This window comes from Aspergillus wentii, assembly GCF_001890725.1.
Source record: "Aspergillus wentii DTO 134E9 unplaced genomic scaffold ASPWEscaffold_2, whole genome shotgun sequence".
NCBI lineage: Eukaryota > Fungi > Ascomycota > Eurotiomycetes > Eurotiales > Aspergillaceae > Aspergillus > Aspergillus wentii.
In genome coordinates this window covers 4,804,783-4,832,649 of record NW_024467833.1, presented here as the reverse complement: position 1 = coordinate 4,832,649, position 27,867 = coordinate 4,804,783, and the positions used below count along the sequence as shown (strand labels likewise).

General features: G+C 49.6%; 12 protein-coding genes across 12 annotated transcripts; 6 read left to right on the top strand and 6 right to left on the bottom strand.

The window, feature by feature from the left end:
* The first annotated feature begins 6 nt into the window (after positions 1-6).
* ASPWEDRAFT_399191 (velvet factor family protein) lies at positions 7-1,740 on the top strand. Its single transcript, XM_040835211.1, has 4 exons — positions 7-383; positions 437-516; positions 572-1,048; positions 1,100-1,740. The coding sequence occupies exons 1-4, from the start codon at positions 162-164 to the stop codon at positions 1,374-1,376; spliced, it is 1,056 nt and encodes a 351-aa protein (XP_040693564.1). The 5' UTR covers positions 7-161; the 3' UTR covers positions 1,377-1,740.
* Positions 1,741-2,116: 376 nt separating this feature from the next.
* On the top strand, positions 2,117-3,128 carry ASPWEDRAFT_58160 (putative IgE binding protein; the record flags this gene model as incomplete). Its single annotated transcript, XM_040838364.1, has 2 exons — positions 2,117-2,736; positions 2,802-3,128. Exons 1-2 carry the CDS (start codon positions 2,479-2,481, stop codon positions 3,126-3,128), a joined length of 585 nt encoding a protein of 194 aa, XP_040693563.1. The 5' UTR covers positions 2,117-2,478.
* A 164-nt stretch (positions 3,129-3,292) lies between these two features.
* On the bottom strand, positions 3,293-4,962 carry ASPWEDRAFT_25678 (WD40 repeat domain-containing protein; the record flags this gene model as incomplete). Its single annotated transcript, XM_040832761.1, has 3 exons — positions 3,293-3,536; positions 3,595-4,676; positions 4,738-4,962. 3 exons carry the CDS (start codon positions 4,960-4,962, stop codon positions 3,293-3,295), a joined length of 1,551 nt encoding a protein of 516 aa, XP_040693562.1.
* Positions 4,963-5,181: 219 nt separating this feature from the next.
* ASPWEDRAFT_151383 (MutS family protein MSH4) lies at positions 5,182-8,513 on the top strand (the record flags this gene model as incomplete). Its single annotated transcript, XM_040829602.1, has 7 exons — positions 5,182-5,670; positions 5,731-6,049; positions 6,104-6,144; positions 6,191-6,340; positions 6,391-6,534; positions 6,560-6,647; positions 6,695-8,513. 7 exons carry the CDS (start codon positions 5,182-5,184, stop codon positions 8,113-8,115), a joined length of 2,652 nt encoding a protein of 883 aa, XP_040693561.1. The 3' UTR covers positions 8,116-8,513.
* ASPWEDRAFT_151382 (E3 ubiquitin-protein ligase HEL2) lies at positions 7,952-10,885 on the bottom strand (the record flags this gene model as incomplete). Its single annotated transcript, XM_040829601.1, has 3 exons — positions 7,952-10,075; positions 10,137-10,375; positions 10,424-10,885. 3 exons carry the CDS (start codon positions 10,883-10,885, stop codon positions 8,422-8,424), a joined length of 2,355 nt encoding a protein of 784 aa, XP_040693560.1. The 3' UTR covers positions 7,952-8,421.
* A 704-nt stretch (positions 10,886-11,589) lies between these two features.
* On the bottom strand, positions 11,590-13,164 carry ASPWEDRAFT_37749 (SWIB/MDM2 domain protein). The gene is made up of 5 exons (XM_040834751.1): positions 12,871-13,164; positions 12,637-12,773; positions 12,064-12,537; positions 11,949-12,002; positions 11,590-11,892 (listed from the first exon to the last, which is right to left on the bottom strand). The coding sequence occupies exons 1-5, from the start codon at positions 12,875-12,877 to the stop codon at positions 11,707-11,709; spliced, it is 858 nt and encodes a 285-aa protein (XP_040693559.1). The 5' UTR covers positions 12,878-13,164; the 3' UTR covers positions 11,590-11,706.
* A 454-nt stretch (positions 13,165-13,618) lies between these two features.
* EifCb (translation initiation factor eIF3 core subunit b) lies at positions 13,619-16,052 on the top strand (the record flags this gene model as incomplete). Its single annotated transcript, XM_040837323.1, has 4 exons — positions 13,619-13,691; positions 13,780-13,972; positions 14,033-15,569; positions 15,624-16,052. The coding sequence occupies 4 exons, from the start codon at positions 13,619-13,621 to the stop codon at positions 16,050-16,052; spliced, it is 2,232 nt and encodes a 743-aa protein (XP_040693558.1).
* Positions 16,053-16,367: 315 nt separating this feature from the next.
* On the bottom strand, positions 16,368-17,637 carry ASPWEDRAFT_398849 (putative extracellular SCP domain protein Pry1). Its single transcript, XM_040835206.1, has 2 exons — positions 16,999-17,637; positions 16,368-16,921 (listed from the first exon to the last, which is right to left on the bottom strand). Exons 1-2 carry the CDS (start codon positions 17,269-17,271, stop codon positions 16,400-16,402), a joined length of 795 nt encoding a protein of 264 aa, XP_040693557.1. The 5' UTR covers positions 17,272-17,637; the 3' UTR covers positions 16,368-16,399.
* Positions 17,638-18,004: 367 nt separating this feature from the next.
* ASPWEDRAFT_104936 (exocyst complex component Sec10 family protein) lies at positions 18,005-20,817 on the bottom strand (the record flags this gene model as incomplete). The annotated part of the gene is made up of 3 exons (XM_040827681.1): positions 18,005-18,275; positions 18,331-20,608; positions 20,694-20,817. The coding sequence occupies 3 exons, from the start codon at positions 20,815-20,817 to the stop codon at positions 18,005-18,007; spliced, it is 2,673 nt and encodes an 890-aa protein (XP_040693556.1).
* A 753-nt stretch (positions 20,818-21,570) lies between these two features.
* ASPWEDRAFT_129614 (putative pachytene checkpoint component Pch2) lies at positions 21,571-23,693 on the top strand. The gene is made up of 8 exons (XM_040829256.1): positions 21,571-21,861; positions 21,915-21,990; positions 22,051-22,309; positions 22,357-22,416; positions 22,464-22,565; positions 22,620-22,971; positions 23,030-23,326; positions 23,382-23,693. Exons 1-8 carry the CDS (start codon positions 21,748-21,750, stop codon positions 23,526-23,528), a joined length of 1,407 nt encoding a protein of 468 aa, XP_040693555.1. The 5' UTR covers positions 21,571-21,747; the 3' UTR covers positions 23,529-23,693.
* Positions 23,694-23,863: 170 nt separating this feature from the next.
* Positions 23,864-25,523, top strand: ASPWEDRAFT_37745 (ubiquinol--cytochrome-c reductase catalytic subunit CYT1). Its single transcript, XM_040834750.1, has 5 exons — positions 23,864-24,033; positions 24,145-24,296; positions 24,407-24,469; positions 24,539-24,936; positions 24,997-25,523. Exons 1-5 carry the CDS (start codon positions 23,959-23,961, stop codon positions 25,260-25,262), a joined length of 954 nt encoding a protein of 317 aa, XP_040693554.1. The 5' UTR covers positions 23,864-23,958; the 3' UTR covers positions 25,263-25,523.
* Positions 25,524-25,804: 281 nt separating this feature from the next.
* ASPWEDRAFT_98094 (uncharacterized protein) lies at positions 25,805-26,851 on the bottom strand (the record flags this gene model as incomplete). The annotated part of the gene is made up of 1 exon (XM_040839626.1): positions 25,805-26,851. A coding segment is annotated over one exon (1,047 nt), but the record flags the coding sequence as incomplete, so codon positions are not given.
* Between the last annotated feature and the right edge of the window lie 1,016 nt (positions 26,852-27,867).

Here is a 27,867-nt window from a genome sequence, read left to right as displayed (position 1 = left end):
CAATTGTGACGTCTGGATTTCGCGCTTTCGCATGACACCTCCCCTCATCGACGAACATCAGGCAGCACACTCCACCTAAATATATAAAGCGCAAGAACCTCGTCCGTCTTCTATCTACTTTCTCTGGTATCGCTCCGCCCGGTTCACCCAACGCGCGAACCATGTACGCCGTCGAGGAAAGGTCCCATCCTGTGCCACCGCCACCTCTCTCTATGGATCGCATTCCTCCCCCGTCTGCTGCGTATCCAACTCCAGGGTCTGCAGGCCCGCTACGAACATCCGAACATCTGGCTCCGATCGCGACAGTCCATGAGGGTCGGATCTGGTCTTTGCAGGTGGTGCAGCAGCCCATCCGGGCTCGGATGTGTGGCTTTGGTGATAAGGTGAATTATCTGATTTCACTGCAAGGATCTCTGTCTAACGCTGTCTTTTATAGGACCGGAGACCGATCACACCTCCTCCATGTATCCGCCTCATCGTGAAAGACGCGCAAACCGAGAAAGAGATTGATATCAAGTATGGAGCCTGGAACAACCGCTGGGAAGCATAGGTGCTAATTATGATGGGATAGTGAAATCGACACATCATTTTACGTCCTGACAGTCGACCTGTGGAATGCCGATGGAACTAGCGAAGTGAACTTGGTCAAGCACTCGGCTTCCTCTCCTTCAATATCCACCGCCATGTCCTCGTCATACCCTCCTCCACCGCAAAACCTCTCTCCCACCTACCCCTACGCGCAAAGTGCCTACGGCCAGGTCGGGTACCAGATGAACAGTTACTACCCGGGAAACCCACAGCTGGCATATCAAAACCCATATGGCGCGAACCCGCAAGCCCCCTACTACCCGCAATATTATCCCGGGGGGCATATGCCACCGAACATGTCACCTGCGCAACCGGTTTCTGCTGGACCTGGGGGCATGTTCACGCGTAATTTGATTGGAAGTCTCAGCGCCAGTGCTTTCCGATTGACAGACCCAGACAATAAGATTGGAGTTTGGTTTATCTTACAGGATCTGAGTGTACGGACAGAGGGTTCATTCCGGTAAGGCCCGGCACAGTTGTATACCATGTGCCTAGCTAACTGGGTTTCTAGTCTTAAAATGAGTTTTGTCAATGTAGGCACCCAATCCGCCGAAACGACGAACAGCGCACCTGTTATCAACCACGGATCTGCCCCTGTATTGGCATCAGTCTTTTCTGAGCCCTTCCAGGTCTTCTCAGCCAAGAAGTTCCCGGGTGTTATTGAAAGCACACAGCTCAGCAAATGCTTTGCCCTGCAGGGGATCAAGATTCCCATCCGAAAAGACGGAGTCAAGGGTCCTCGGGGGCGCGGTGGCGACGGAGACGATGATGGAGATGATTATGAGTAGGGAAACCGGGGTATGGATTCGGAAGTTTGGTTTATTCTTTTACGCATAATGGGTCAAGACGGGGCTTTCGGTCGGTGTTCAGGCGGGGTGTTTTTGGCGGAATGTATTGCTATTAGGACCGGTGCCGTCGGGTTTGATTTCTCCTGGCTTTTATGCTGTTTTCTTTTCTATACCTTACTTTGCGGTATATTTGACTGGTCTTAGGCCTGCGTATATAAGATGAAAAAGGAATACAAGGCTTCACCTATCCTAATGGCTTCACCATCCATGAAGATGGAGCGTCATCCACAAGATTCAGATGTTATACTCTTGACGTAGATGATATTCCAGTTGATCGACATTAACCATGACGAGTAGGTAGATCTCTATATCGTTGACGAGAACTAATGCACCTCAATTGATCCTTCCTCGTGTTTCTTCACCTCGGGACGATCGATCAATAACTTCTCGGTGAAGGACTGATCGATCGCAATCACCAAATCCGGCCACTGGTCCTATGGTTCATCGACACTCAATCTTCATCCAAAAACACCAACGAACGGAAAGGGATCGAACCCACAAGTTCGAATGCAACCCTGCAATCTTTGATTCATGGTACATCGGATAACCCCGAATATACGGTGCGCACCGCCAGAGTACATACGGGGTTTGCTAAAGCAATGCATCCATCCATGGGCATACGATGAATTAGATTTAGATTTGTTTCTATTTCCATCCTAATCGTAGAATGGGTACTTCAACAACGTCATTCTTCATTTCGCCCGCTTACTGTATGCCTTTCTTCCCCGCGTGCTGCAGGTTTCAGTTATGTCGTATCGGGCTGGAACTGCATGGCTTTACTGGTGATGGTCTGATAGGTTGGGATTCGGATTTCGATGATGCTGGGATTCCAGAAATAAATTCGTCCTGCGGGTTATCCCGCCTCTTCGTCTGTGGTATGGTGAGGCTATACTTATTATCTGCATCATTGTTATTGCTATTGCTGTATGGCTGGGCTTGGGAAGGGTATAAATATGAAGGAGATATCACTACAATTCGATTATCATTATCATCAATAATTCAGTCAATCAATCAATCTTAATACTACTATACAATCTACAACATGAAGCTCACTCTGCTCCCCTCTGTTCTCCTCCCCCTCCTGGCCACGGCCGCCCCAGCCCCAACCGCTGAGAGCAACGAGCCTTCTCCTCCCTTTGGTGTCATGTCCAGCCGTTCCGCCTCCCCCATCCATCTCCTCCCCATGACTGCATCTGCCCAGTCTTTCTGGCTCGGAGGCGAAACCGCCTCTTACTGTCCCCTCAAAACCGGTTGTCCCCCGGGTAAAGAAACCGTCTTTGCACCAGGTGGAACTGGCTTGGTATTCTATCCCCCCCCATCCTACACACCTTCGACCGCAAACATACTAACGATGGTGATAAACAGAACGTCGAAGTCCCCGGCGGCCAACAGGTCTACATCAACCCCGACGGCGCCTTAAGCTTCACCCAGGCCCACTCCGCTTACATTCCCCCCGGTTCCACTCTGGGTCCATTCAAATATACCCCCGGAGAACCATTCGGGCACTACTCGTTCAACGGGCTGGGGGCGTCGGGCTTCATGGCTTGCCCCACGGCTGATAATAGGTGGCAGGTGTTTGCGGCGTTGCAGAATGCCAAGGTGCCCCAGGGTAAGGTGGAGGACTGTTTGGGATTTTCGGCGATGGCGGTGCCGTGGAAGAATTCGGGTGCTGCTGCTTGGCAGTATACTTAAATTGTCCATACGGGATTAGGTTATAGCATTATAGATAGGTATGGGGTTGATGTTGATTGTACATGGAGGTTAGGTGGATGGGTTGAGCTTTGGGATTCATCATGTTTTGGTCATTTTTGTCGATAGCATTCATTCAAACCATAGGGTATCTGTAATGTTCATATCTAGTTTCTCCATATCCGTATGGCCTTGTCTTTTCCTCCACTTCCAACCTTTTGTCCATCAGGACTCCAGTCCACAGCGAAAACCTCATCGCGGTGTCCGGGAAGGTCCATGGCTAGCTTGCCAGTACGAACATTCCACACCTTCAATGTGGTGTCCTTGGAAGAGGAGACCAGGAGCCGGGAGTCAGCTGAGAAACAGCACTGGTAAACAGCACCAACGTGGCCTCGCAGTGTGGTGATGAATCTATATCTCGTTAGCCTCATGATCCAAGATTCAAATGATTCAACCTGGCCAAACTTACTTTCCGTCGCGGCCATTCCACAGTTTGACATGGTTGTCAAACCCGGCTGATGCAATGTACGCCATATCCGGGGAAAAGGTCACATGGTTGACCTCCTTCTGGTGACCCAACAACCGCGCTACAGGCTTGGTCGAGCTCTCGGGGTCCCACAGGTACATTGTGAAGTCGTCACTTGCGGACACCAGCTTTTCCACAATCTTGTTGTTAACAGTGGCGGCTTGTTCGAATCGCTTCCGGGCCGTCGTAACCTTTTCCGCATCTTCTTTGGGAACCTTGCCCGTGTGGTCGTGATACGCTGTGCGGAGGACAAAGTCGGTCGACAGGGCTAAATGATTCACACGGTGCGCGTGCGCAGACAATGTTTGAATCAAAGTTCCGTTGGTAGCGTTCCAGACCTTGATTGTCTTGTCGTGCGAGGCTGTGTAGATTTTACCCGTTCCGCCCCAGCGAACACAGGTCACGGAGCCTTTGTGTCCCGTCAAGGACATGTCCATTCGTCTCGTTACCACATCCCAGATACGGACGGTCGAATCTTTAGATGCAGATGCCAATCGTGGGCTTCCTGACTGCTGTAGGTGGTAAGGCTCCCATGCCAGATTGGTGATCCATTTTGAGTGTCCCTTGAGCGGTCCTCCCAGCGCCGTTCCTTTCTTTGCATCCCAGATGCGCACACTGTTATCCATACTGCCAGTGGCGATCAACGCTCCATTGGGCGAGTAGCTGACTGCCAGAACCCAACTTGTGTGTCCTTTCAATGTGGCCTTGGGAGTGCCGGTGTCGCAATCCCAGATGCGGGCGGTGGAATCACCACTTCCGGAAACCATTGTAGAGGAAGAAACTGGTGAAAATGAAGTCGCTAGAATCGACTCTCCGTGTCCGGCGATAGAGGCAGAGCATCGTGAGACGGCCTTCACTCGGAATACTGCCTGCGGGGTATAGTAGAGATGGACGGTATCTTCGGTGGTCTTTAAGCCTGGCTTGAGTAGAGAGTGATATACATCGGCGAGAATATCGATTGTTTGCCCGTCTTGGCCTTCTGATTGGTATGTGAATCGGTATGGTACTCGTTCATCATCATCCTCCTGAAAGACAGAAAAAGTTAGCTCCAAGCAAAGCAATTGTTTGACCAGCAAGTGTGCCTACATTTCCTTGTAGTGTGTTCAGCAGAGTCTCAAGATTCTTGACATTTGCATCCGCAACAGGGACCGAAACCGCAGGCCCAGTTGCTGACCCCGTCGCCTGGTCGAAAAATTGCACTCGAACGCTGCCAAGGTCGTCGGGGATACCCTGAATTTCTTGCTGTTGCCGCGCCTTCTCAGCAATATCCGTCTTCTGACGCTTGCTGGGAGGTGGTAGAAGAGTCGCCATTTTTTAAAGAAAAATTGAAGCGACGTTGTTGATTGCTTCTTGAATTTCTATCGCCGTCAAAAAAAAAAATCATTATCGCGGAGTCGGCAGATCGGCACTAAACCGGATTCGGATGCCCCTCTTATCGCTCTACAGACGGTCTTCGTCCTCGACTTCAACTTCATCTCATCATTGCTAATGGAAAGATGATGTCAATTGATATATTTCCATCGATCCACGATGTCCTTTTCTAAGGCTTCATCCTTTGGACCAGCTGGTTCTTTTGCACCTCTCTCCAGACAAAGCAGTAGACCCAGGACAGCAAGGCCAGCCACGACAGCGACAAGCATTGCATCCCAGGACATTGTCTGTGCGGTCAGTGAGTCTCGAGGCATCTCATCGACTGTAGGCCTTGCCTTTATCAACCTGTCTACGGCAGAGGCTGTATCATGTCAAATATGTGACAGCCAGACCTATGTCAAGACAATCACCAAGATCGCCGTCTTTGAACCCACAGAGATCCTTTTTATGAGCACAGCCAAAGACTCTAAACTATTCTATATTATCCAAGAGAACATCCCTGATCCAACTTATACTTTTCTCGACCGCAGGTCTTGGTCTGAAAAAACCGGCCATGAATATGTTGATCGTCTCGCTTTCCCAGAGGATGCTGAATCCATCAAGATGACACTGGGAGGAAATTACTTTGCTGCGTGTTGCTTTGCTGCCGTAGGCGCTAACTATATAGTGAAAAATCACTATAAATTTAGTGTGTGCTGACTTGTCTAGGCCCTCAGATACGTTGAACTCGAGCTGAACAGAACATTCGCTTCTCATTCCCTTCGCATCAGATTTGAACCTTCGCAGGGTTCCATGACCATTGATTTATCCACCATTGTTTCGCTGGAATTGATACAGAATCTGCATAATACCAAGTCTAAAGACAGTCTATTCGGGCTTTTAAATGAGACTCTCACGCCTATGGGTGCCAGACTATTGAGAGCCAACATCCTCCAACCTTCCACGGAGCGGGACAAGCTGACAGGGAGATATGACGCCGTTGAGGATCTGTCCACAAAGAAAGAAATGTTTGTTACTGTCAGGCAAGGTCTGTTGATAGAGATATCCTCCTACGTCAACTACTAATCTTGGTCTTCTATAGCTCTCAAAGGTTTTATCGATGCAGACAAGGTTTTGACGTCTGTCAGTAGACCCATCTACGAGGCAGAGTTGAATGCTGACAATTAAGCTCATTTTGGTGCCTACCAAACGAACCTTTCAATATGTCGAGCAGTCCGTCAACAATGTCATAATGCTCAAAACCTACGTGTCGTCCATCAAATCGGTGTACAAAGCACTTGCAACTGCTCAAAGTTCACTTTTGCTCGCAATCAGAGAGGTATCTCATCTGCTTGGTTAATGCTTGCAGAAACCACTAACCCGTAACAGCTATGCGCTCCTGCGGGTCACCATGCAGTCGAAGAGCTGATTGAAACAACTCTCAATGAACATGTAGCTCATCAGACCAAGCCTCTCGACCTGAGGAACCAACGTATATACTGTGTCAGAGTATCTATCTCTTCCCCTGCCATAGTTGCACACCATCTAAGGTTATTAGGCTGGTGTAAACAGTCTCCTAGATGTCGCAAGACAGACTTATAAAGAAGCAAATATAGATGCCGCAGACCTAGTGTCAAAGCTCTCAGGTGATATAAGTCATGTCACATACTAATCCTTTACTAATCTATCGCAGAGTCCCACAATATTGTACTGGATCTGAAATTTGACACATCCCGTCAATACTACATTAAAATGTCAACGGCCGACCTCGAGTCTATACCTGATATATTCATCAATGTATACCACAGAAAGAACCATATAGAATGCCAAACGCTGGACCTCGTCAAACTCAACCAGAAGATAATAGATGCACATAACGAGGTGATCAATATGAGCGATCGAACTATTCAAGAACTGATTAAGGACGTCTGCTCCGAAATATCAGGACTGTTCAGAGTGAGCGAAGCAGTCGCCATGCTGGACATGCTGGCTGCTTTCGCTCAACTTGCAACATGTTATGACTACATCCGACCTGAATTGACAGACGCTCTTGCCATAAAATCCGGGCGTCACCCTATTCGGGAGAAAATACACACAAACAGATTCATTCCCAACGATGCCTATGCAACGCAGCAGTCCCGTTTTCAGATAATAACAGGCTGCAACATGAGTGGGAAATCCACCTACATACGCTCTCTGGCCCTAATGACAGTTATGGCACAGATTGGATGTTACATTCCCGCGGAATACGCATCGTTCCCCATTGCCCATCAGTTATTCGCCCGTGTCTGCATTTCAGACGATCTAGAAGCGAACGTATCGACCTTTGCTGCTGAAATGCGCGAGATGGCTTTTATTCTACGTAATATTGAACCTCGAAGTATGGTCATCGTTGATGAACTCGGCCGGGGCACTAGTACGACAGATGGTCTCGCCATCGCTCTTGCCATCGCAGAAGCCTTGGTTGAAAGCCACGCACTCGTCTGGTTTGTTACTCACTTCCATGATCTAGCCTCTATCATGGCCGAGCGTAGCGGCGTGGTAAACCTCCACCTTGCAGCAGAGATCTCCTCCGACTCATCAAAAATGACAATGCTGTACAAGATTGCCGAAGGCCCGGTAACCAATAAATTCTACGGTATTGCCTTAGCCAAATTGGTCGACCTGCCTCCAAACGTACTGGAGGTAGCTCGAAGGGTATCTGAACGAGTAAACCAGATCGTGCAGCGTCGACAAAGCAAATCGAGAGCGTTGGTTATTTCGCGGAAGCGAAACTTGATCCTCTCACTTAGGGAACAGCTATTGCAGGCCCGAAATAGCACCATGCAAGATGATGCTTTAAGGAAATGGCTCAAAAAGCTACAAGGCAATTTCGCGCTTCGCATGGCTACTATCGATGATGACCTAACGGGGTCTGAGGATTCCGGTGATTCGGGGGATGAAGAACAGGAACTTACTTCTATTGCGGAAGAAGTATCGTCAAACTCATCAGGGTTAGTGGAAGAACGAGAAGAAGTGTCTCGATACACTACTTCTGTGTCAAGTGGTGAGAGATCGATCTTGGAGATTTCCTCTCAGGAGTCCTCTGAAATTGAGAGTATAGAGGATGACTGAGCTGTAGGTGTATATTTTTATTGCGCTCTGAGTCTATAGTTTTCCTGTGGCAGTATAATTTGTAGACCTGGACCTTTTTATTTTATTATAGAGTTATGGGGGAGATAGACTTGTGTTAAGCGTTATGATTATCTACATTTGCAATCTCTAATTCTACAACTGCCAATTGTCAACATCCTCATATCTCAACCTAAAACTTTTTATTGAAAAGGTATAAAACTCTATCAAACATCTATGCTTAGAACCCCCGCTCAAGATGAACCAAAGAACAAAATCGCCTTAGCAAATCAAGAAGAGAATCCACATTTATCCAAAATGGAACAATGTTTGCTTTCCTTTCTTGCCTTTTCCTTTTTTCCCTCCACCTCCGCCAAGTTCTGGGAAGTCATCAGCCTCCGCGGAAGCAGATGCCGATTCGCCTCCTGATGATTGTCCCCAGGCATTCGCCGGTTGAGGGCGGCGGTCATCCCACCGAACGGTTCCACGGGTGAGACCTGCCATGAGGATGTTCGGTTTAGGAGCTTTGGGGAGAGCAGGGAAGGCATCGGCGCTCCTTGGAGCAGGGGCACGCGAGGAAGATGGTGCAGGTGCTCGAGTAGCAGGGCGGCTGGTCGCCATAGAAGGTGCGGCGGGAGCAGCGGTGGCCCAGGGGGTAGCAGCGTTTGCTGCATTGGCTTTTCTAGAAGCTGAGCTGGTAGAGGAGGGGAGGGCCGGGAAAGGATTGCTGGAGGATGAACCAGAAGGAAGGGCACCGCTTCTGCCAACTGCTGAGCGAGAGGACTGGGCAGTTGATGATTTGAGGCGGAGGACTCGGCTTCCTCCAGCACCGCTGCCGTTCACGGTGCTGGGTGACATGCCTGGAAGAAGACCACCTGGTCCAGGCAGAGCTGGGTAGTCTTCATTGATGGCCCGCCAGTCGTTCCAAGCCTGGAGGAGCGCACTTCGTTTCGACTCATCTTCGTAGATATCTGCAAGCTCTTTGATAAGCTTACCTAGCTCAGAGCTAGATGTATCAAAGAGGGAGAAAAAGGCGTCGATGAGTTCGGTGGCGGAGATGGAGGAAGTACGGTAGCTGGAGACTCTACTGCGGAACTCCGCAAGCTTGGTCGAATCGTTGCGCAACAGGCTTGATGCACGCTCAATAACAGACGCATGGCGCATGCGACGAGCCTGTTCCTGGGGTGTGAGAGGGCCCGAATCAGCACTGAGGTCGAGATTCTCCATGGCAGACACTGGTGGGGTTCGAGCAGCTGCAGAGGCTTGAGATGGCGTGGGACCCGCATTCCGAGGAGGAGCGCGCACAGTTTGGGTGTCGTTGCGAGTAAGTTCGCCGCCAAAGCTCCGGCTTGTCACAGACTGCGAACTTTGAATGGCCACCTGTCGTTGATAAGCGATCTCATCCCGTCTCAACGGCTGAGCACTGGACACGGGGAGAGGTTCCGCATTGGGGTCGCGGCCTCGGCCAGCACCGCGGCGTTGTCGCTGGGGCTGGTACGGCGTTCTGATATCAAAGCTCGATAGATCCACCATACGAGCATCTCGTCTTGCGTCTTTGGAAAGCCCGTTCGGGTGGCATTCCAGTTGATGACCTTTCAGATCCATTTGAGATTCAAAGACAACAAACTTCTTCTCCAAGCATTCCGTATCCAGACAGATGAAGTGGTCTTTTTGGAAGTGATCCTCAAGTGCATTGTAGTCGACATAGTACTGTTGTTGTCGGTGACCAGATCGGCGATCGCAAATGTGGCATCGTTCGTGGCGGTCGCGGCAGTGAGCATAGAGCTCGTCGTCTCCGTAGTATCGCTGGCGGCAGAATCCACACTGGGGGTGTCCCCTGAAACCACTCTGGTCAATGGCTCCGGGAACATGGTCTCCGTGCTTCTCATGGTTGCGCAGCTCTGCCATCGTAAAGAGCTCATGCTCGTGGGTGAAGACTTTCTTGTTCCGAGTACATAGATCACTGTATTATTCGAACGGATTGTGAGTATTCTGTGGGAAACAACGGTGGAGGATTTACATACCACATAACCTTGTTGTGCTTACTCTTAACATGGCGATGTAAATCCGGCCAGCCGAGACAAGCCACATCACAGTCTGTGTCGGGACAATTGTATCGTAGCAGCAAGAGAGTATCCTCGAAGATCTCATCGTTCTCATATTGAATACCCAAGTTCTCATCCTTCCGGGAGAAGTCAGTGTTTGTGAAGTCCTCAAAGCGTTTCGCCGGGTCGTCTGTAAAGATCACATAGTTGGACTCCGTCTATTCACATTAAATTTAATTAGTTTGCCCATAAATAACAGGTTATACAGCGACAACACCACATACCCGACAATGCGCGCAGGCCTTGTTTTTATAAAGGGCCCGTAATCTCAGTGCACAGATATGACAGGTCCGGTGGTTGCAAGGTGAGACGGACGTGTGCGAAACAGTAGAGGCACAGATGAAGCAAATTTCACCATCATCGGCATCGTCTGTCGCTTCTGCTGCAGCCTGCTTGCCTTTGGCATCGCCTTGAGCTGGTGTGCTGGCAGAAGCCTGTTCATTGTCCCCGGCCGGAGCCTTGGTGGCATTGCGATTTTGTCTATCGCGACCACCACCCCCTCTACCCCCACGGCCCCGAAGTTTCGATCCTCTTCCGGAGTTCTCGTTGGAATGTTGCTGCTGTGTGCCTGCATTGTCTGACTGATTACCTCCTCCTCGTCCACGTCGACGACCACCGCGGTTCTGGCCTTGCGATCCGGGGGCTTGGGACGGCTGAGAGTCGGCCATTGGGGGCGATAGGGAGAGCGGGATTCGAACGATAACGGGGTTTCAAGCCGGAATCCAGGCGAACACTTTCTAGAAGGCGAGGGGAACTGAGGGCTGTATGTAGCCGATGCGACGATCACGTTTTTTTTTTTTTTTTTGTTTTCTCTTTTTCTTTTTTCGCCCTTTTCTTGCGGGGAGTTTGGTTCTACTGCGGGCTGTTTGCAGTGGGGGAAAAGACGAGCGGCGGGCAAAAAGTTGGTTGTGTCGGAGGATCGCTGACTGATCAAACCACATATACGATGGCGACATTGCACAGCGACAATGGGGAATATCTTAGAATATGCCACATATTATGTATCGCTACTAGGTCAGATGAGGAGCTAGGCCATTTTACAAACGTCTGGTTGGAAAATGGCTCACTTCAGCTGGTGTGGGAGCTTCAAGCGGTTGAAAGATTTACATCAAGCAGGCCCACCAAAGCATTGGATACAGATGGAATGGGATAAAATGAATGGATTAATGGTCGAATGGATGAATGGATGAACTCCAATTCCTCATCCTAATAAGATCTTTGGGTTTCTAGACGACAATCTCCATACCGCCCGTGTTAAAGGCAATACCAACTCCCGCTCGAGAGAAGAACAGGTGAACAAAAGAAACGGCATCCAATGAACGTAAAAAGTAATAGACAACAGAATTCATATGAGTAATAAGGCAAAGCGCCTGGGTTCCTATGCGGTGGGGTAAAGAAAATAAACAGAGTCGTAAATGGATGCAGCATGTATGCTGCAGACCCTACCTGGACGGTAGGGTATCGTAATGGACCCCCTCTGGACATGGGGCTATTCATCTGGACTATACAGGTTCTGGTTGAGAATCTTGGTCATGGTAAACATGTGCACCCGATCTTGTTTGAAGACGGCGCGCATCGCATCGTCGCACCGGATTTGCCGTCTATCGCTGGGGTCTTGGAGGTCATGTTCTCGAATATACTGCCAAACCCTCTTAACGGTCTGAGGACGCGACATCTGTTGCAAAGTCAGCATGAATTGACGTTGAAGAGGATTTCTTGGAAAAAGCGTACCGTAGCTTCACCGTCTAACAGGGCCGAAAGGGCCGGCGAAAGATTGAGAGGTTTCTGTATGGTCGTCAGTCTCTACTATGAAGAGCTCTTGATAGGAGATAGAATTGCAGCATACATGAAATGCGCCAGTGCGATTCACTTCCTTCTTTGTCCCTTCGGAACCTGACTCCAGGTCCGAATCATCCTCTGTCTTTACCTTCTTAGAGGTCTTGGTTTTGGTGGTCTTTTTCTTTGCCGGCGCTGCCCTCCGTGTGTTGGTACCTCGCGTAGGTCGGGCACGCATATTCTCCTCAGCTTGTAGCTTGGCAGCAAAGACAGCATCTGCATCAACATCGACATTTGCCTGCTTTCTCTTCTTGACCGGAGGGGTCTTGTTGGAGGGTTCGGAGAGTTCTTCGCTGTCGGCCTGGCGTTTCTGTGGTGACGAGTCTTGTGCAGGAGACGAAGCATCCACGGGAGTGGTCGAGTTCTTGCTTTGTTCGTGGCCATTGGTGGTGGGAGCTGTAGACGAAGCGGCCTCGGGAGAAGCTAAACCACCCTGTTCGGCGAAAATGTCGAAACGTTCCATGATAAGCTGCTTGATCGCAGCCTGTAGAAATAAAAAACCGTCAGTGATATACTCAATGGCATTTTGAAGCTCGTATATTAAAAATGGAGAAATGCGACGAAAAAGAGGGATTGGGCTGACCTTCTGCGGAGTGAGATCATAGCCGACTTCTTCCTGGAGGCCTTTGCGGATGCGCTTTTCGGAGATGGTATTCAGGTCACTTTTGCCCAGGATTGAGTCAATGACCTGAATATAATTCTCACGCACATCTGGAGACACTGTCGCAATCGTAAATAAAAGAAAAATGGTGTTAGTTGAATGCGGATTTGGGTGGTTGTGAGCCAACCCGGGATACACAGAGTCATGAGGTCTTACGCGACATCTCGGCTTTCCCCCTTCTAGAACACGGGCAATTGCAATTGTATAGATCTCAACTCTTTGCCAATTCAAACTGTAAAGTAATTCACTGGCAGGTGTCACTGCGAGGTCTGAGCTGAAGAAGACCGATCGTCCAGATCTGGGCAATTCCCTGGGTGTAGCGCTGGCGCTTGGGACCGGCGGGGCATGAGAGAAGAAGATCTCCAGGAACGAAGCGTAGGGTATAGTAGTGTAACTATATAGGAACGGAAATGAGATGGGAAAAAAGCAGTGACAAAAAGAAGAAACAAAGAAGACTACTGAAGATAGCCGGCCCACCACGACCAGCAGCTGTTCACCCGCAAGAGAGCAAAGGAAGCCGGGACGATGCGTGCTTAGAGAGAGAAAAGCGGATGATTGTTATGAGGTTGTATGTATGGATGACGGGAGCCGATGAGGTCTACAGAGGGAAAGAAGGGTAACGTTACGGTACGGGTTAATACGGCACATGATCCGGGATGCGGGCGCTAGTAGGCCGGGGTAATGCTTATGTCAGGGTCAGGTGATGTGATCTGGTTATCTACATATCACGTGGTGTCTGAGTCAGGACTGAGTCAGCAGATCGCACACTGGGTTGGGATTTGTTCGTTTTTTGCCCTAAAACAAGAGAGCCAGCCAGAAAAAACGGGGACGACCGAAAAGGCAGAAACTTGCAGGCTCATCTCTTCTCAACACCCCCCGTATCGTCTCACGCTCCACCACAGCCATGGCGCCCAGTTTCGATACCCTGTCCGAGCAGGACCTCCACGAAGAGGAGGAGGTGGATGTTGACTTCTCGGGTGAGTGCGCGACTTTGTTTGTGAGATGATGAGATGTGTGCCCCTCTTATCTAACGCGGTCGGCCACTTTTGCCCCGATTACCCACAGATCTCAAGGAACAGTACGAAGTCAAGCTCGAAGAAGGTTTAGATACATTTGTCGTCATCGATGGACTCCCAGTCGTGCCCGAAGAGAGCAGACAGAAGCTCATCAAGTTCTTGTTGAGAAAACTCACCACCGCCGGCCACACCTCCGAAGATGCCGTCTTCATGCCCATTAACGACAAGAACATGTCCGAAGGGTGTGTATTGAGAAATCATCGCCAGGGAATGATTGGGAAAGACTAACCATAACCTTCTAGCTTCGCCTTCGTCGAGTACGAAACCCCCGAACAAGCCGTCGCCGCCGTCAAGCAGCTGCACGGTGTCCCCCTTGACAAGAAGCACACCCTGGCCGTGAATAAGTTGATGGACATTGAACGCTATGGACGTGAAGGACGCATTGAGGAGGAATACACCCCTCCCACCATCGAACCGTTCAAGGAGAAGGAACACCTGCGCTCGTGGTTGGGAGACGCCAATGCGCGTGACCAGTTCGCCCTGTACCGGGGTGACAAGGTCGGTGTGTTTTGGAACAACAAGAACAACCCACCGGAGAACGTCGTCGACCGCGCCCACTGGACACAACTGTTTGTTCAGTGGTCTCCGAAGGGTACCTATCTCGCCTCCGTCCACCCCCAGGGTGTGCAACTCTGGGGTGGTCAAACTTTCACAAAACAGAAGCAGTTCCCCCACCCATTTGTCCAGCTTGTTGAATTCTCCCCCGGTGAGAGCTACTTGACCACCTGGTCCGCCCGCCCCATCCAGGTCGAAGAGGGTAGCAACGGCCCCCTGTCTTACGAGGAGGATGGAAAGAACATCATCATTTGGGATATCGTCTCCGGCAAGCCCTTGCGATCCTTCGTTTCTCACGACCTTACCGCTGGCCCCGGCCCCGAGGGCGACGCTCAGCCCAAGAAGAAGGTGCAGTGGCCCGCTTTCAAGTGGTCTGCTGATGAGAAGTACGTGGCAAGAATGTTGCAGGGCCAGTCGATCTCCATCTACGAAGCGCCCCGGATGAACTTACTGGGTAAGACATCCGTCAAGGTCGATGGTGTCATGGACTTTGAATGGTCTCCCGCCACCGTCAGCCGTGAGGGTATCAAGCAATATGAGCAGCTTCTCTGCTTCTGGACTCCTGAAATCGGCAGCAACCCCGCCAGAGTCGGCATGATGAGCGTTCCGTCCAAGGAGATTGTCCGAACCCGTAACCTCTTCAACGTTTCCGATGTCAAGCTGCACTGGCAATCCCAAGGTGCCTACGTCTGTGTTAAGGTTGACAGACACTCCAAGTCCAAGAAGTCCATGGCCACCAACCTCGAGATTTTCCGTGTTCGCGAAAAGGGTGTTCCCGTCGAAGTTGTTGACAGTCTCAAGGATACCGTTATCAACTTCTCTTGGGAGCCCAACGGTGGCCGTTTCGTCGTCATCACCACGGGTGAGGCTGCCGCCGGCGCGGCCGTTGCTCCCAAGACCTCTGTGTCTTTCTTCGCTCCTGAGAAGAAGGGCCCCTCGGTTGGCAACTTCAAGCTGGTTCGCACCATCGAGAAGAAGACAAGCAATGCGATCTACTGGTCGCCCAAGGGCCGTTTCGTTGTCGTTGGTACCGTCCACTCCCAAACGAGCTTCGACATGGACTTCTGGGACATGGACTTCGAGGGTGAGAAGCCTGAGGGCGAGAAGGATCTGGCAGCCAACCTTCAATTACTGAAGACAGTTGAGCACTACGGTGTCACAGATATCGACTGGGACCCTACAGGTCGTTATGTTGTCAGCAGTGCCAGTGTGTGGACTCACTCGGTAAGATGCTCTATATCCCCATAAGAAGTTCTGATTTGCTAACTTTCATGTCAGATGGAAAACGGCTGGAACCTTCACACTTTCTCCGGTACTACCCTTGCCGAAAACCCCACCGACAAGTTCAAGCAGTTCCTCTGGCGTCCCCGCCCCGCCACCCTTCTCAGCAAGGAGGAGCAAAAGCAGGTCCGCAAGAACTTGCGTGAGTACTCCAAGGAGTTCGACGAGGAGGACAAGTACGCCGTCGACATTGCCAACACAGCTGTCGTCGAGACACGCAAGCGTGTCCTCAACGAATGGATCGCCTGGCTCGTTCGCGAGAAGGAGCTCCTGGCCGAGGACAAGGACGCTTTTGGTGTCCCCGAGGACGTCGACGAGCCCAAGCAAGCCAAGGATGCACAACCAGGTACCGAGGAACAAGGCGACACAGTCGTCGAGGAGATTGTGGAGGAGATTATCGAGGAGAACGAAGAAATCGTCGGTTAATGGGGTTTTTCTTTTTCAATCTAATGTCTCTTTCTATTTTCTTTTTTATTATCTTGTCAACCTTTTCGCCCTTTTTGTCAGAAGCCAAAAAAATGCTTCTTTCTTCCTGTGAGCCTTCTCCTGTGATCAATTTGGCTTGCTCCCGGTCCAGAGGGAGTTTGGAATGTTCAAAAATGAATAGATGTGTATTGCATTTCACCCCGTTATGGGTTTTACGTGTGCGACGTGGTAGCATGAGAGACGACAGACAATGCATGATCCAGAGTATCTACGATAGCCAGTAGTGCCAGTGTATATCAAATGTGTTTTAGTGGCATCCGAATGCCACTAGCCAGGTTATATTGAAATTATAATACATGAGCAACCACCATCAACCCAGGCAAAACCTTCCAAACATGAGCTCCCTCCAGCATTCCACGTATTCCCATCGCTCCACTATCAGCCGTACTGGTAGCAGTGGAAGCAGAGGTCGTAGAAGTAGTGGACGCAGTGGACGCAGCCTGCGTCCTCGTCGTTGTCGTCGATGGCCCCTCCTCGACAACTATAGACGGCTGCACATTCATCTTAAAGTAATGATCCTGATCCCCGACCACATTTCCAGCAGGCGTATACTCGCAAACCACATACCAGCCCTGCGCCCTGGTATACTCCCCATTGTCTGTCTTCGCAGTGTCATCATACCCGCAATCCACCGCCGCACAGCCTACTTCTGCTGTCCCCTTCCATACCAATTGTGTGAAATGGCCCGTTTCCTCTGTGAATCCCGTCGGTTTGTCGAAGTTGTATAGCAGACCCTCGTCGCCCCAGGCCACGACGGCAGCTGAGGCATTGGGATATCCGAATGCGAGGTTCTCGCCGTATGGGCCGTGCTATTTATTCCAATTAGTCTCGTTTCATCTTACGTACTCTAAACGATTTGATGGATTGGTTGGTGATAGGTACTCACTGAATGTTGCCATAGGCATTTGTCCGCCCAATTCTTCGCGTACTCGGTCAGTGTCTCATTCCATACTAGATGGCTTGCGTTGTATTTGTCGCGATAGTCGTTGCTCCATGACATGACTGTATCCTCAAATTTCTCAAGTGATGTGTATGAAGCTGGGTGTGGTGATGTTGGAGATGCTGTTGCGACTTCTGTCACGGTCACCATAACCGTTTGAGCTTGTGCAATGGCACACAAGAGTAGCCATGATGTAAGAAGTTTGATGGAGGGTATCATTGTCGAGGTAGTTTGGAGGGGGGGGGGAGATAGGTGATTGACCTGCTATGATGGGTAAAACATATCTTTTGTTGGAGAGGGTGGTGGGTTAAAGACTGAAGACATGGACAAAGACAGCCACTGCTGCAGAAAGAAGAGCTCATTCACTTTCTCAATGCAGCTGAAACAACCAAACAGCAGACACAAAAACAAAAGCGCTTTGTTACTCTTCCAAATCAGACAGAAGAAGAAGAAAAAGCAATATGGCAGGTTTCAGGTCTGTATACATCCACGAAACTGAACCAATTTAGCACATTACTATGCGGCGACCCAGTAGAGTAGAGCTTAGCTGCAGTAAACCAAGCCATAGTTTTATCCCATGAGATTATTTTCTTCAGGACTTGAAACCTTCACCAAGCGCTTATGATTTGGCTGGATGGCAGCTCTTCGCGCTGTTCTCGTAGCCGCTCACTGACGTCAGGCCAGTTTCACAGGATGATAAGAATAAACTCCGGTCCCAATTGAGCAGGAGCTACAGAGTGATCGGCATTCATGGTCTTCGGTAGAGGAATTGATCTAGATTTGTCCATTTGTTCGCCGGCTTCGTCGATGTTCAGATAGTTGGATTAGTTGGATATGAAGTCAGACCTCCCTATATACTAGTAGTACGGGTATACACGGGTACGCCATAGTCAAACCACCAAATGCTGAACGCAATATTGTCGTCATTCCTCTATATATAATCCCGGGTATCTCACATAACGCTACATCCAATTCCATACATGGCTCGTTCCACATCGCGTTTCACTTGGTACCAATCCGCTCGTCGCTCGGCGAATTCGTACACTTCCTCCACGCGCCAAATGCCATGGAACCGATCCGCATCCGCAATAATCGTGGCTAGATCTTTAGCGTGTGCCGGGTCAATCAGGTATATCTGTGAGAGTTCTCGGAAGGCTTTGAAGTAAATAAGTAGATCACCATTTCTAAGTGTCTGAACAAATTTGAAATAGTGGTTCATGTCGCTGCATTGGGTCAGCTTGTGTCATGTCGGTCGAGAAAAGAAAAGTTGTATCTTACCTGATTAGCTTCAAGGATCCTTCAATACTGATCCTCTGACGCTTCAGGTGTTTACACAAAGCAGCGAATAGACGTAGCCCAACCTCTTGGTTGAACACATCGAGTGTGCTTTTGTCTGTGCTTCCTACCAGCATTTGCGTGTGTGATGAAACCACGTCAACCACGGCTGAGGCCGCTTCGCTAATACCGACATCCATCGTCTGTCGGTAAGGATCAGTTGATATTCCCGGGTTGAAGTCCGTAGCCAGTTGTCTAGTTGCTAGAATGTAGTCGACTTCTTCCATGAGCACATCGATACCTTTGTTCAATCCGGCCGCAACACGTTCATCAAGCATCTGTTCGAACTTTTTCTTTTCCTTCACAGCAGGGTCAAGGAAATCATCTTTTTGGGTGAGCTTCGTGGCCACCAGTTCTTGCTCATAGAATACATCCATCATTTGAAGAATCAAGTCGCCAACATTTACCAATTCCAAAAATGTCACCAGGGGCTCGACGCCTGACTGATCGCGGTCCCCTTGCTCGCGTGGCCGGTAGTTTGAAAGATGGTCGACTGCGTTGTTGAAGCCAACAATCACATGCCGGTGTCCCAGGATGCGAAGCAATGCTACAAATATCGCTTCGCATTGCTTTTTGACAGCAACGCCTGTCTCACCACCAATTTTCCTAAACTGTGCCGCTCGCTCCAAGCTCGATTTGGCAGAATGAACCAAACTCAACGCAACTTCAATGCTAAACAGAGACCGAATGCCTTCAAGTTTCGTTTTCATAAGGGCAGCTTTTGCATCAAGCTCCGATTTCGGGGCTTCTGCCAACACAGCTGGTTTGGGCGAGGCAATGGTGGAGAAGCGATTGGGGCTTTTCAGCGAGGACGTATCACTGGTGGCCGAATTCTCATCCGGCTTTGGCTCGTTTGATTTGGCGGAGAAGCTTGGAAGAATATTAACAGGCATCATGATCACTTTCTTGAACGACGTCAGGAAGTCCCGCTTATCAGCTTGCCGGTTGATATTTGACATTAGGAAAGATTCAGTGGATGCGGCCTGTTCCGATAGCTGTCTATCCCATTCTGCCACTGCGGCTTCAGAGTTCTTGCGGAAATAATCCACTTCCTCTGCAAGATACAGATCAATGTGTGGCTCGTACACTTTAGCAATGACATGGTACAGAAATTCATCGAAACTATCCGGTGAGTTGCGAATTGGCAGCATCGTCTCCGACAGATTCGTGCATTGCACGAAGGTCACAGAAACCGCATTCAAATAAGACTCGATATTGGTGCGATGTAATTCATCAAAGAGGGCAGTCATGAATGGATACAACACATCCTGTCCTACTTTCTCCACGAACTGGGAAGCAACATTCACTAACGAAGGAAAGACGCGATTGATGACTGAAACCTCCTCGTTGTAAGCCACGCTCAATCGCGTAAAAAATGCTTGGGTATGTTCCAGCTTCACCTGGTAAGTGGAATCATCAAAGCAGTCTGCTACTCTCCCAAGATCAGACTTTCGTGTCACCAAATGATTATGGTGGATGAACAATTCAACTGCGGACTGTCCGCCGTTCAAGGTACAAAGAACACTTGCGTACTTTCGCATCAACCCTTCAATATCTTCAGTTTCGTATCCTTGTCTGAATTCCTTCAAGGCATCTGTCTCGAATGTTGACACGGCGGCTTGCAAGTTCTCAATCCTCCCTTGCCAACCTTCGGTGGTGTCACATTTAGAAAATTGCTGCAGCTGGGACAGAATCCGGGCTTGGTGTAGAGGATCATGGTATGTCTTGAATAAAAGATTATCAGGTGAGGGCCCGGAATTGCCGATGTCATCGTAGAATGGTGCCAGTGCCGCATAGACCTTGCCAAACTCCTGGCGCGCCTCTCCACGCACCGATCTGGCCAGCTTCAGTGCACCCAGAACCGCATTTTGTTCCAATTCATCTGTTGTGTCGGTCGCCGCAGTTGTAGACAGGTTGATCTGGTCGAATCCATCCGAAAGTGATTGAGCACCTGGTGTAGAGTTGTGTTGTCCAGCATGGGCCGGAGATTCCCCGGTTTCCTCTGCTATTTCCTGTTTCTTGACGCTTTTCAAGTCGGCAATGGTCCCATGCGCTTGTTCAACATGTTTCCTAGCCTCCAATTCATCCCAGCAGCCCATCCGTTTTAGTTTATGCACCCATCGTGTATCATCGTATGCCATCTCTCGCAAGAGCCTCGACGATCGCGCTGCCCGAATGAGGTCGACGGGGGAGAGGTAATCGATAATCGAGGACATGATCTCTAATACGTGTCAGAAATATTGCATCGTCCTACATGTTCTTCATGCGCATGCTCAAGAAGCAAAGATCCTTGGTTCGAGACCTACCCGCAGGGAGAGCAGCCCTGGAGATCACCTCCTCCATAGAGGCCATTTTGAGTGAAGCCAGCACATCTCTGCGCGGACCCTGCGGTCGCCCGCCAGTTCCTTTTCCATTCCTCGCATTCGACATCTCGTCTTCTCTGGATCTGCATCGGGAGGAAAGGGGTCTTCGTTATCGTTTGTCCCGTAAGCTCAGCGGTCTCACCGACTAGGCGGTGCGTGCCGTGGGGCAGCTTGAAGTTCGAAAGGCTGAAAAAACAAATAGAATATAGGCGTGTCTGGAGCAAGAATTTTTTTCAAATAACAATCATTAGCATCATTAAATTAAACCCACGGGTCTTCATAAACCCCAAAAGCTTCAACTGCTGATTGTCGAGGCTTTGAGATCGCTGATCGACCACGAGTTTGTCGGAGGGCAATGACACCCTTCCCCGGACCCTCCATCGGCGGTCGAATTTCTCTTTCCGAACTGAACCAACAAGCTGGGGAACAGTTCTATTTATCTTCAACATTCAATCACTGATGGTTATCATCAACTGTTCAAGGTGGATGCCTATTCTTCGTAAGTGCTATATCCTACGATTTAAATGTATTTTTTGCTTTTATCTTGGTGTGGCACGTTCTCTCCTGGTTGTGACTGTAAATATATTTCGCAATGCAGCCTTTATGCACAACTATTACTGGGCCCAGACGAGTAAACTTATCTAATCTTTTGGAATAAGTGAGTTTAATAGCATCAACTAAGCCACATATCCTAAAAAGTTCCGATAAACAACACATTTAGATCGTATCTTTTGAAGATTGATATAGATGAACTGCCAGACTACCAGGTATCATAGCACCATAGAAGAAATATAAAGTTTAATACTAGAGACCATTACTGGCTGCTTATAAGAAACCTCTCTTCCATTTATATAAAACTAAACGGTCTTGTTACTACTGAGGCCCAGGCCCTGTGTTGTCTTGTCTCTTACTCACCTCTTTCAACCCAACCCTTCAACCATCGCAGGAAGGACCCCCATTCGCATTCGCAACGACTGAGCTTCGCCAGACCTACCCAATGTCATCCACCGCGTGTGTATCACGTTTAACGGAGGTTGCACAGCAGCCTGTTCTCCATGTCGAAGCTCGTGTGAAAACCAATGGAGATGGTATCATCGTCCGCACTGATCTGGTACCAGACTTAGCCCCAAGTATATTGAGACCTTGACGCTGAGAAAAAAGCAGATCAGGGATGAAGTCACGCAGTGGCTCATTGATAGTTTTGTGGTTCTTTCTCTGGGACAGGAGATCTACTCGTTCGGTAAGGGCATTCCACCATCACACTATCAATCAGTCGCGATAGAATCTGACAAGGAGAAAGAGGGCCTCAAAGGATCCCACGCACAGGCTTTAGATTCAATAGTGGTTACAGAGTGCAGCGGAGGCAATTTCGAATCAGGAGCATATCGTGTCCAGCAAGTCGAACTCGATGTCCAGGCGTACCAGCTCCGCATACAATTCGAGCCGGACAGCTCTCAGCAAACTCAGCAACTGGAAGAACCCGCAGACAATGAAGAGGATGGCACAAAGGCACGAGTTTTGGCTTTACCAAGCAAAGAGTTGGATGGGCTTTGGGAGTCGTATGTTCTGAGACAGACAAGATGCGACCACGGCTGAATATGGGCAGACTTCAGTTCGATCAACCAGTCCAATCTACGCTTCTCAGGGCTATAAGCAGAATGGGCAAGTGATTTCGACTGTTGTTTTTGAGACCTGGTATCATTAATTGTTAAGTACAGTGTCTTTTTCTACCCGAAAATTGAGCAAATGGTCAATCAATTGGAACAGATTGGTCCTTCTTTGGGGCCCACCAGGAACAGGGAAAACAAGCCTATGGTATGTAGTTCGCAGCAAATCCATTCAGTATATCTACGGCTGATAAATGTGCAGTCGTGGCTTGGCCCAGAAGCTTGCGATACGTCTCGGAAAGCATTATCCACAAAGCAAGTTAGTTGAGATAAATGCACACTCTTTGGGAAGCAAATTTTTCGGCGAGAGTAGCAAGCTGGTAAGCAAAATGTTTCAGAGCATCGAATCTATGCTCGAGGAAGAAGATGATACTTTCGTCTGCGTGTTTGTAGATGAGGTTGAGACATTGGCTGCTCGCAGAGAGCGGTCGCTCAATGGCAACGAGCCATTCGATGCTGTTCGCGCAGTGAACGCGCTCTTAACAGGACTGGATAAGATGAAGCCTCATCCAAATGTGGTTGTTATTTGCACGAGCAACTTGGTCACAGCCCTGGTAAGAATAACATGCAATGGCGGTGCTTCTGATTCTTAAGTTAACAAGCTCCCCTCAGGATCAAGCGTTCCTCGATCGTGTTGATATTAAACAATTCATGCCGCACTTGTCGAATAGAGCGATCTATGGGATATACAAGGACTGCCTGGAGGAATTAAATCGGTGTGGTATCATTGAGGGTGCCGCCTTCGATGTTATCCAAGTGAACCCAGAAGACCCCCAAACAGCGCTGCAGTACTTGGAACAGCAGGCAGAGCACTTAGTGGTCCCATCTTTCGATGAAATGCTCCTCAATTACCAGATGTTTCCGAATGCTGTGCCCAAGCAGCTTGCTGATGCGGCCACTGCCAGTGTGGTGAGTCCACCAATTTAATTTGGCGAGAACTATTGTAATCTGACAATTGACGTAGGGGCTAAGTGGTCGTACACTGCGCCGCCTCCCAGCTTTGTCGTTGGTGCTCCATAGCAACACAACCCGAAGCAGTGTTCGCGAGGCCGTTCAGGCGTTGGGGGTGGGAATAAAATCGGAGATTCAGGCTAAGGCGGAAGCGGCGTAAGGTTCAGGAGACACACAGACGGAGCGATGGAGGATTGGGACGGTTCAAGGCGGTACGACCACAATCAAAATATGTCTAAGAGTCAGCATCATCATAGCATGTGAATTGTAGACCCAATGCCATCGGACATCAGTTCTTATCGTCTTCTGTCGTGGCGCCGATCCCAAGGCTGTTTGTCGAGCGAAATTTGTTGTTCCGAAAATTCGCGGTTTTCACCGAAGACAGCTAGAGCCGGGGCGGCAACCAATCAGCGCGAGGGTTTAGCCAATTCCAAACCAAGAGAAACTTGACTGTCCGACAACCTCGACTTCACCTCCAAAAGCACATCTTCCTGTGCGCACCACCACCCCCCTCCCCTCCCCTCTTCCCTTCCCGCGGCTTTGTGCCTTTCTATCTCTCTATTTATCGGAGGGTCATTTAATCTGTCAGTATGCTGGCACGTACTGTTTTGCGCAGCGTGCCCTCTCGGGGCATCGCACGCCAGTCCTTGAACAAAACATCCAAGGTACGCACTTCCCCGGCATCTGACTCCCATTGGACCCCATGGGCAAGGGCAATCGTTTTTCACTACGCCTAAGATGCTTCTTTAAGGCGTTTTTACTCACAATTTGTCCAGCGTGCCTCTTCCTCGACAGCCGGTGCCGAATCCGCCAGCTCCCCCTTCTACCTTACACTCACTGCGTCCGCCGCAACGGCCGTCGCTGTCGGATCCACCTACTATCACTTCTATGGCCAGGAGGCTTTCGCGTCGACACCTGCTGAGGAGGGGTGAGTGAATTGATCGTGGTGCTCTGGGTGGTCATTTTCTGGCCATTCCGTTGCTCCGACCCGAGATATAGCTTAGACGGTGATGAAGCTGACCGCATCGATTTCTAAAGATTGCACGCCACTGCTTACCCTTGGGAACACGCCAAATGGAACAAGACTTTCGACCACGCTGCGTGAGTAGCCCTTTTACTGGATTGATACCCCCTTTCACACCATACCTTTACTCATATTTGGCCCTGCAGGCTCCGCCGTGGTTTCCAGGTCTACCGTGAGGTTTGCGCCAGTTGCCACTCTCTGACCCGTGTGCCCTGGCGTTCGTTCGTCGGTACCATGCACACCGTCGATGAGATGAAGGCTTTCGCCGAAGAACACGAATATGACACCGAGCCCAACGACCAAGGCGAGATCGAGAAGCGCCCCGGAAAGCTTTCGGATTACATGCCTGGCCCCTACAAGAACGAGGAGGCTGCCCGTGCTGCCAACGGTGGTGCTCTGCCTCCTGATCTCAGCTTGATCGTCAAGGGCCGTCACGGTGGCTGTGACTACATTTTCAGCCTTCTGACCGGTTACCCCGATGAACCCCCTGCCGGTGCCAACGTCGGTGAGGGAATGAACTTCAACCCCTACTTCCCCGGAACCGGTACGTTTTGAACGCCCCTTTCCCTTCAAACCTTTGGATATATTCTAATTTTCACCACAGCCATTGCTATGGGTCGTGTCCTCTTCGACGGTGTCGTTGAGTACGAGGATGGTACTCCCGCTACCACCTCCCAGATGGCCAAGGATGTTGTCGAGTTCCTCAACTGGTCTGCCGAGCCAGAGATGGACGACCGGAAGAAGATGGGTGCCAAGGCCATCGCTCTTCTGACTGGCCTGTTTGCCGTCAGCGTCTGGGTCAAGCGTTACAAGTGGTCTCCAATCAAGACAAGAAAGATTGTGTACAGCCCTCCCGTCTCCCGGCGCTGAATGTTGCAGCGGACTGTATGATTTATAAAACGTGAAGGCCTTGAAAGACGCCGAGCGGACCTGGAATGGTTTTAAACGACCCTCAGGTTGGTTCTGTTTCCTTTCCACGGTCTCTTCAGTCGTCTTTGTCAATGGTCCCTCTGCTTGTTTGCTACTTTCAGACCATCTGTATCTGTACCCTAGATATTCCTTTTCCTTTGAAAATCTTGTTTTGAAGAACCAAAGATGTCATTTTATTTCCTTTGTTAACAAGTCTTTTTTTGGAGTCCATTCCGTCTTATTACCATTGAGAGGCGCAATCGTTCTGCCTGTAGTGAGGTAGGTATTCAAGTCTGTCTTGATTGTACATGCTATCTCACGCCAAAGGAGGCAAAACAATAACCTCGGCAAAGGCATACCTTTACAAGTGACTGGAACGCTACCTTCATAATTAAACTGTACTTATTGGCCAAATGCATTGATTTTAGATTTGATATACTTGATATAAAACGCAAGGCTTTGAAAACTTTCGAAATCTCAGCTAAGGTAATTTAATCCACTGTATCTTCAATTGTCCTCTCGCCATCACCAAATATCCACCGAAATATCAGATCATAGCTACCCCACATTGCTACGGTAACCATTTGCGCTATCGCAAGCACCCATGGTGGACTGCGGCCGTCCTCACCGGCATATCTGCTCGAAAGCTGCAGTGATTTAAGAAAGATGGGGCGCCAGAATCCTCTAAAGAGAAACTTGCCAATCCTCTGGCGGGTGGTGGTAATGCGGTACGGTCGAATCCGGGAAAGGTAGGTCTGGTAAGAGATCGGTAGGTTATGCTCGGCTGCACCGGTGATGAGCAGGTTGAGGTAACGAGCGGATGGTTGAGCGTACGAGGTACCGAAGTTGGAACCGGCGAGCTTGTTGTATGCTATCGAAGCGTGAGAGGCGGTACGGCTCCCGGCTTCATTGGCTGCTGGCGAAAGAAGGCTATGCACCTTGAAGGGCTTGGTGGTTGGTTGATCTGGGACAGGGTCTGCAGCATTGTAGGGCTCGGGGAATGGGTAGCAATCTACAACGATTTCTCTGTATCCATGCCCACCCCCTTCGGTAGCTATCATGCGAGCGTAATCAGTCAGAGTAACTTCATACACGACTCCAACAAGGGGCTTGTTCCAGCGATCCTTGTGATATTGACACCGGCCCTGCTGCATGAGAGGTGCCTTTTCCGAAATCTTTTCTTCTGCCACATCATTGTCCTCACATCCCTCTCCTGGTACCTCACGGTATTGTGTTGCCGCAAAACACGGTTCTGAGTACGGTACTCCGGGCTGATCGAAACTCAGCCTCAGCTCGGGGACGAGAACATTGGTTTGTGATAGGGGTTTGATGCCCCGCATTCCGTTGAAAGTCGAGGAGCACATGTTCGAGCCGTAGGCGAGGTATAGGACGGTTTCAGTTGAAGGCAATGTCTCCTGATGTTTGGTGCCATCATGGCCAAAGATTTTTTCGGCGAGGTGTAAATCCTGATCGAGCGAGTGTTCTGCAGTTGACTCTTGTCGCCTGGCCTCTGATGTTTCTGGATAGTGTTTGTTGTCTGGCAAAGAGGGCTTTTCGGTAGCAGAAAAGTCGCTCGGCAGTTGATCAAACGCCTCGATTCCCACTTCCTTTTGGCCTAGTTGATCGTCATGTTCGGAGGCCATTGTAGTATGCCACTAGTCACAAAACTTCTGAGCGAGCTGGGGAAAAAAAAAGAAGGTTGAAGTAACTGTGTGTCAGTAAGGCTTAAAAGTCAGTGAACCCCATTTTAGTGACAGCAAGCAGCGATCAGCAACATTTATAGTTGCCATGGTCTCCCCCAGCTCAGCTGAACCTATCCCTAGCGGTCTGCGGCTGGATTGGTTAGGTTCATTTGTCGAGCAATCAGCAAAGGGCACTCGGTAGACGGAACAATCCAGCACCGCGCGGAGAGCGGGAGCTGAGGGAGCCGACGATCGCTGCTGCATGATCATTGGTGAACCTAGACAAGTCTCGAAGATTTCTCATCAGAAACGAGTAATCATAAAAGGAGAGTGGAAGGAAGAGGGGGAGGCGAAGAGAGAATGGCAGCATATATGGACCTTTTGAGGCTGTCACATGTCATTATTACTCTGTATGCACGCAGTGCGCAAGTGATTTTTCGTCATCGTCTCTAGTTATGACACAAACTAGTCCATAGCAACTTTGGGTAGGAATACTGGAAGTCAATTCCTCGTTTGAATTGACTTATGTATTTCTCTTAGCAGGAATCTCTCTGTGTGTTAGAATCAGCGTGACTTAGCAACAATGAAATGAAGATGCTCTACTTACTAGTTACTCGGCCTGACCTGTTCCAACCTACCAGCTATTGATTCAACCTTCATTACCCGCAATTTAAGACCCGTAGAATGTTGCTCTATGGTAGATGCCATTGGGGAATTATAGCCGAGATGACAAGAATAAGATCACATTGTGCGTAGGTATTGCCTTGTCCAGTAGATGTCTGGTAGGGTTGTTTGCCCATTGCTGTTTCTGGCCAAGCGCCTGCATGTGTCTTTCTTTCCTCTCGACACAACCATGTGACGTTCAGTTTGCTACTCGTTTCCAT

What these genes read in the sequence shown, in the direction of transcription:
- ASPWEDRAFT_398849 (XM_040835206.1), bottom strand. Translation starts at nt 17,271, where the DNA reads ATGATACCCTCCATCAAACTTCTTACATCATGGCTACTCTTGTGTGCC. An exon ending in AATGCCTATGGCAACATTCA is followed by an intron (nt 16,922 to 16,998) that starts GTGAGTACCTAT and finishes TGGAATAAATAG; the next exon opens with CACGGCCCATACGGCGAGAA.
- ASPWEDRAFT_37745 (XM_040834750.1), top strand. Translation starts at nt 23,959, where the DNA reads ATGCTGGCACGTACTGTTTTGCGCAGCGTGCCCTCTCGGGGCATCGCA. An exon ending in AAGACTTTCGACCACGCTGC is followed by an intron (nt 24,470 to 24,538) that starts GTGAGTAGCCCT and finishes TTGGCCCTGCAG; the next exon opens with GCTCCGCCGTGGTTTCCAGG. An exon ending in CCCCTACTTCCCCGGAACCG is followed by an intron (nt 24,937 to 24,996) that starts GTACGTTTTGAA and finishes TTTTCACCACAG; the next exon opens with CCATTGCTATGGGTCGTGTC.
- ASPWEDRAFT_399191 (XM_040835211.1), top strand. Translation starts at nt 162, where the DNA reads ATGTACGCCGTCGAGGAAAGGTCCCATCCTGTGCCACCGCCACCTCTC. An exon ending in TGTGTGGCTTTGGTGATAAG is followed by an intron (nt 384 to 436) that starts GTGAATTATCTG and finishes TGTCTTTTATAG; the next exon opens with GACCGGAGACCGATCACACC. An exon ending in CGGACAGAGGGTTCATTCCG is followed by an intron (nt 1,049 to 1,099) that starts GTAAGGCCCGGC and finishes CTGGGTTTCTAG; the next exon opens with TCTTAAAATGAGTTTTGTCA.
- ASPWEDRAFT_129614 (XM_040829256.1), top strand. Translation starts at nt 21,748, where the DNA reads ATGTCATCCACCGCGTGTGTATCACGTTTAACGGAGGTTGCACAGCAG. An exon ending in GCTATAAGCAGAATGGGCAA is followed by an intron (nt 22,417 to 22,463) that starts GTGATTTCGACT and finishes TTAATTGTTAAG; the next exon opens with TACAGTGTCTTTTTCTACCC. An exon ending in ATGCGGCCACTGCCAGTGTG is followed by an intron (nt 23,327 to 23,381) that starts GTGAGTCCACCA and finishes CAATTGACGTAG; the next exon opens with GGGCTAAGTGGTCGTACACT.
- ASPWEDRAFT_37749 (XM_040834751.1), bottom strand. An exon ending in ATCGCACTGGCGCATTTCAT is followed by an intron (nt 12,003 to 12,063) that starts GTATGCTGCAAT and finishes ACGACCATACAG; the next exon opens with AAACCTCTCAATCTTTCGCC. An exon ending in TGTTAGACGGTGAAGCTACG is followed by an intron (nt 11,893 to 11,948) that starts GTACGCTTTTTC and finishes ACTTTGCAACAG; the next exon opens with ATGTCGCGTCCTCAGACCGT.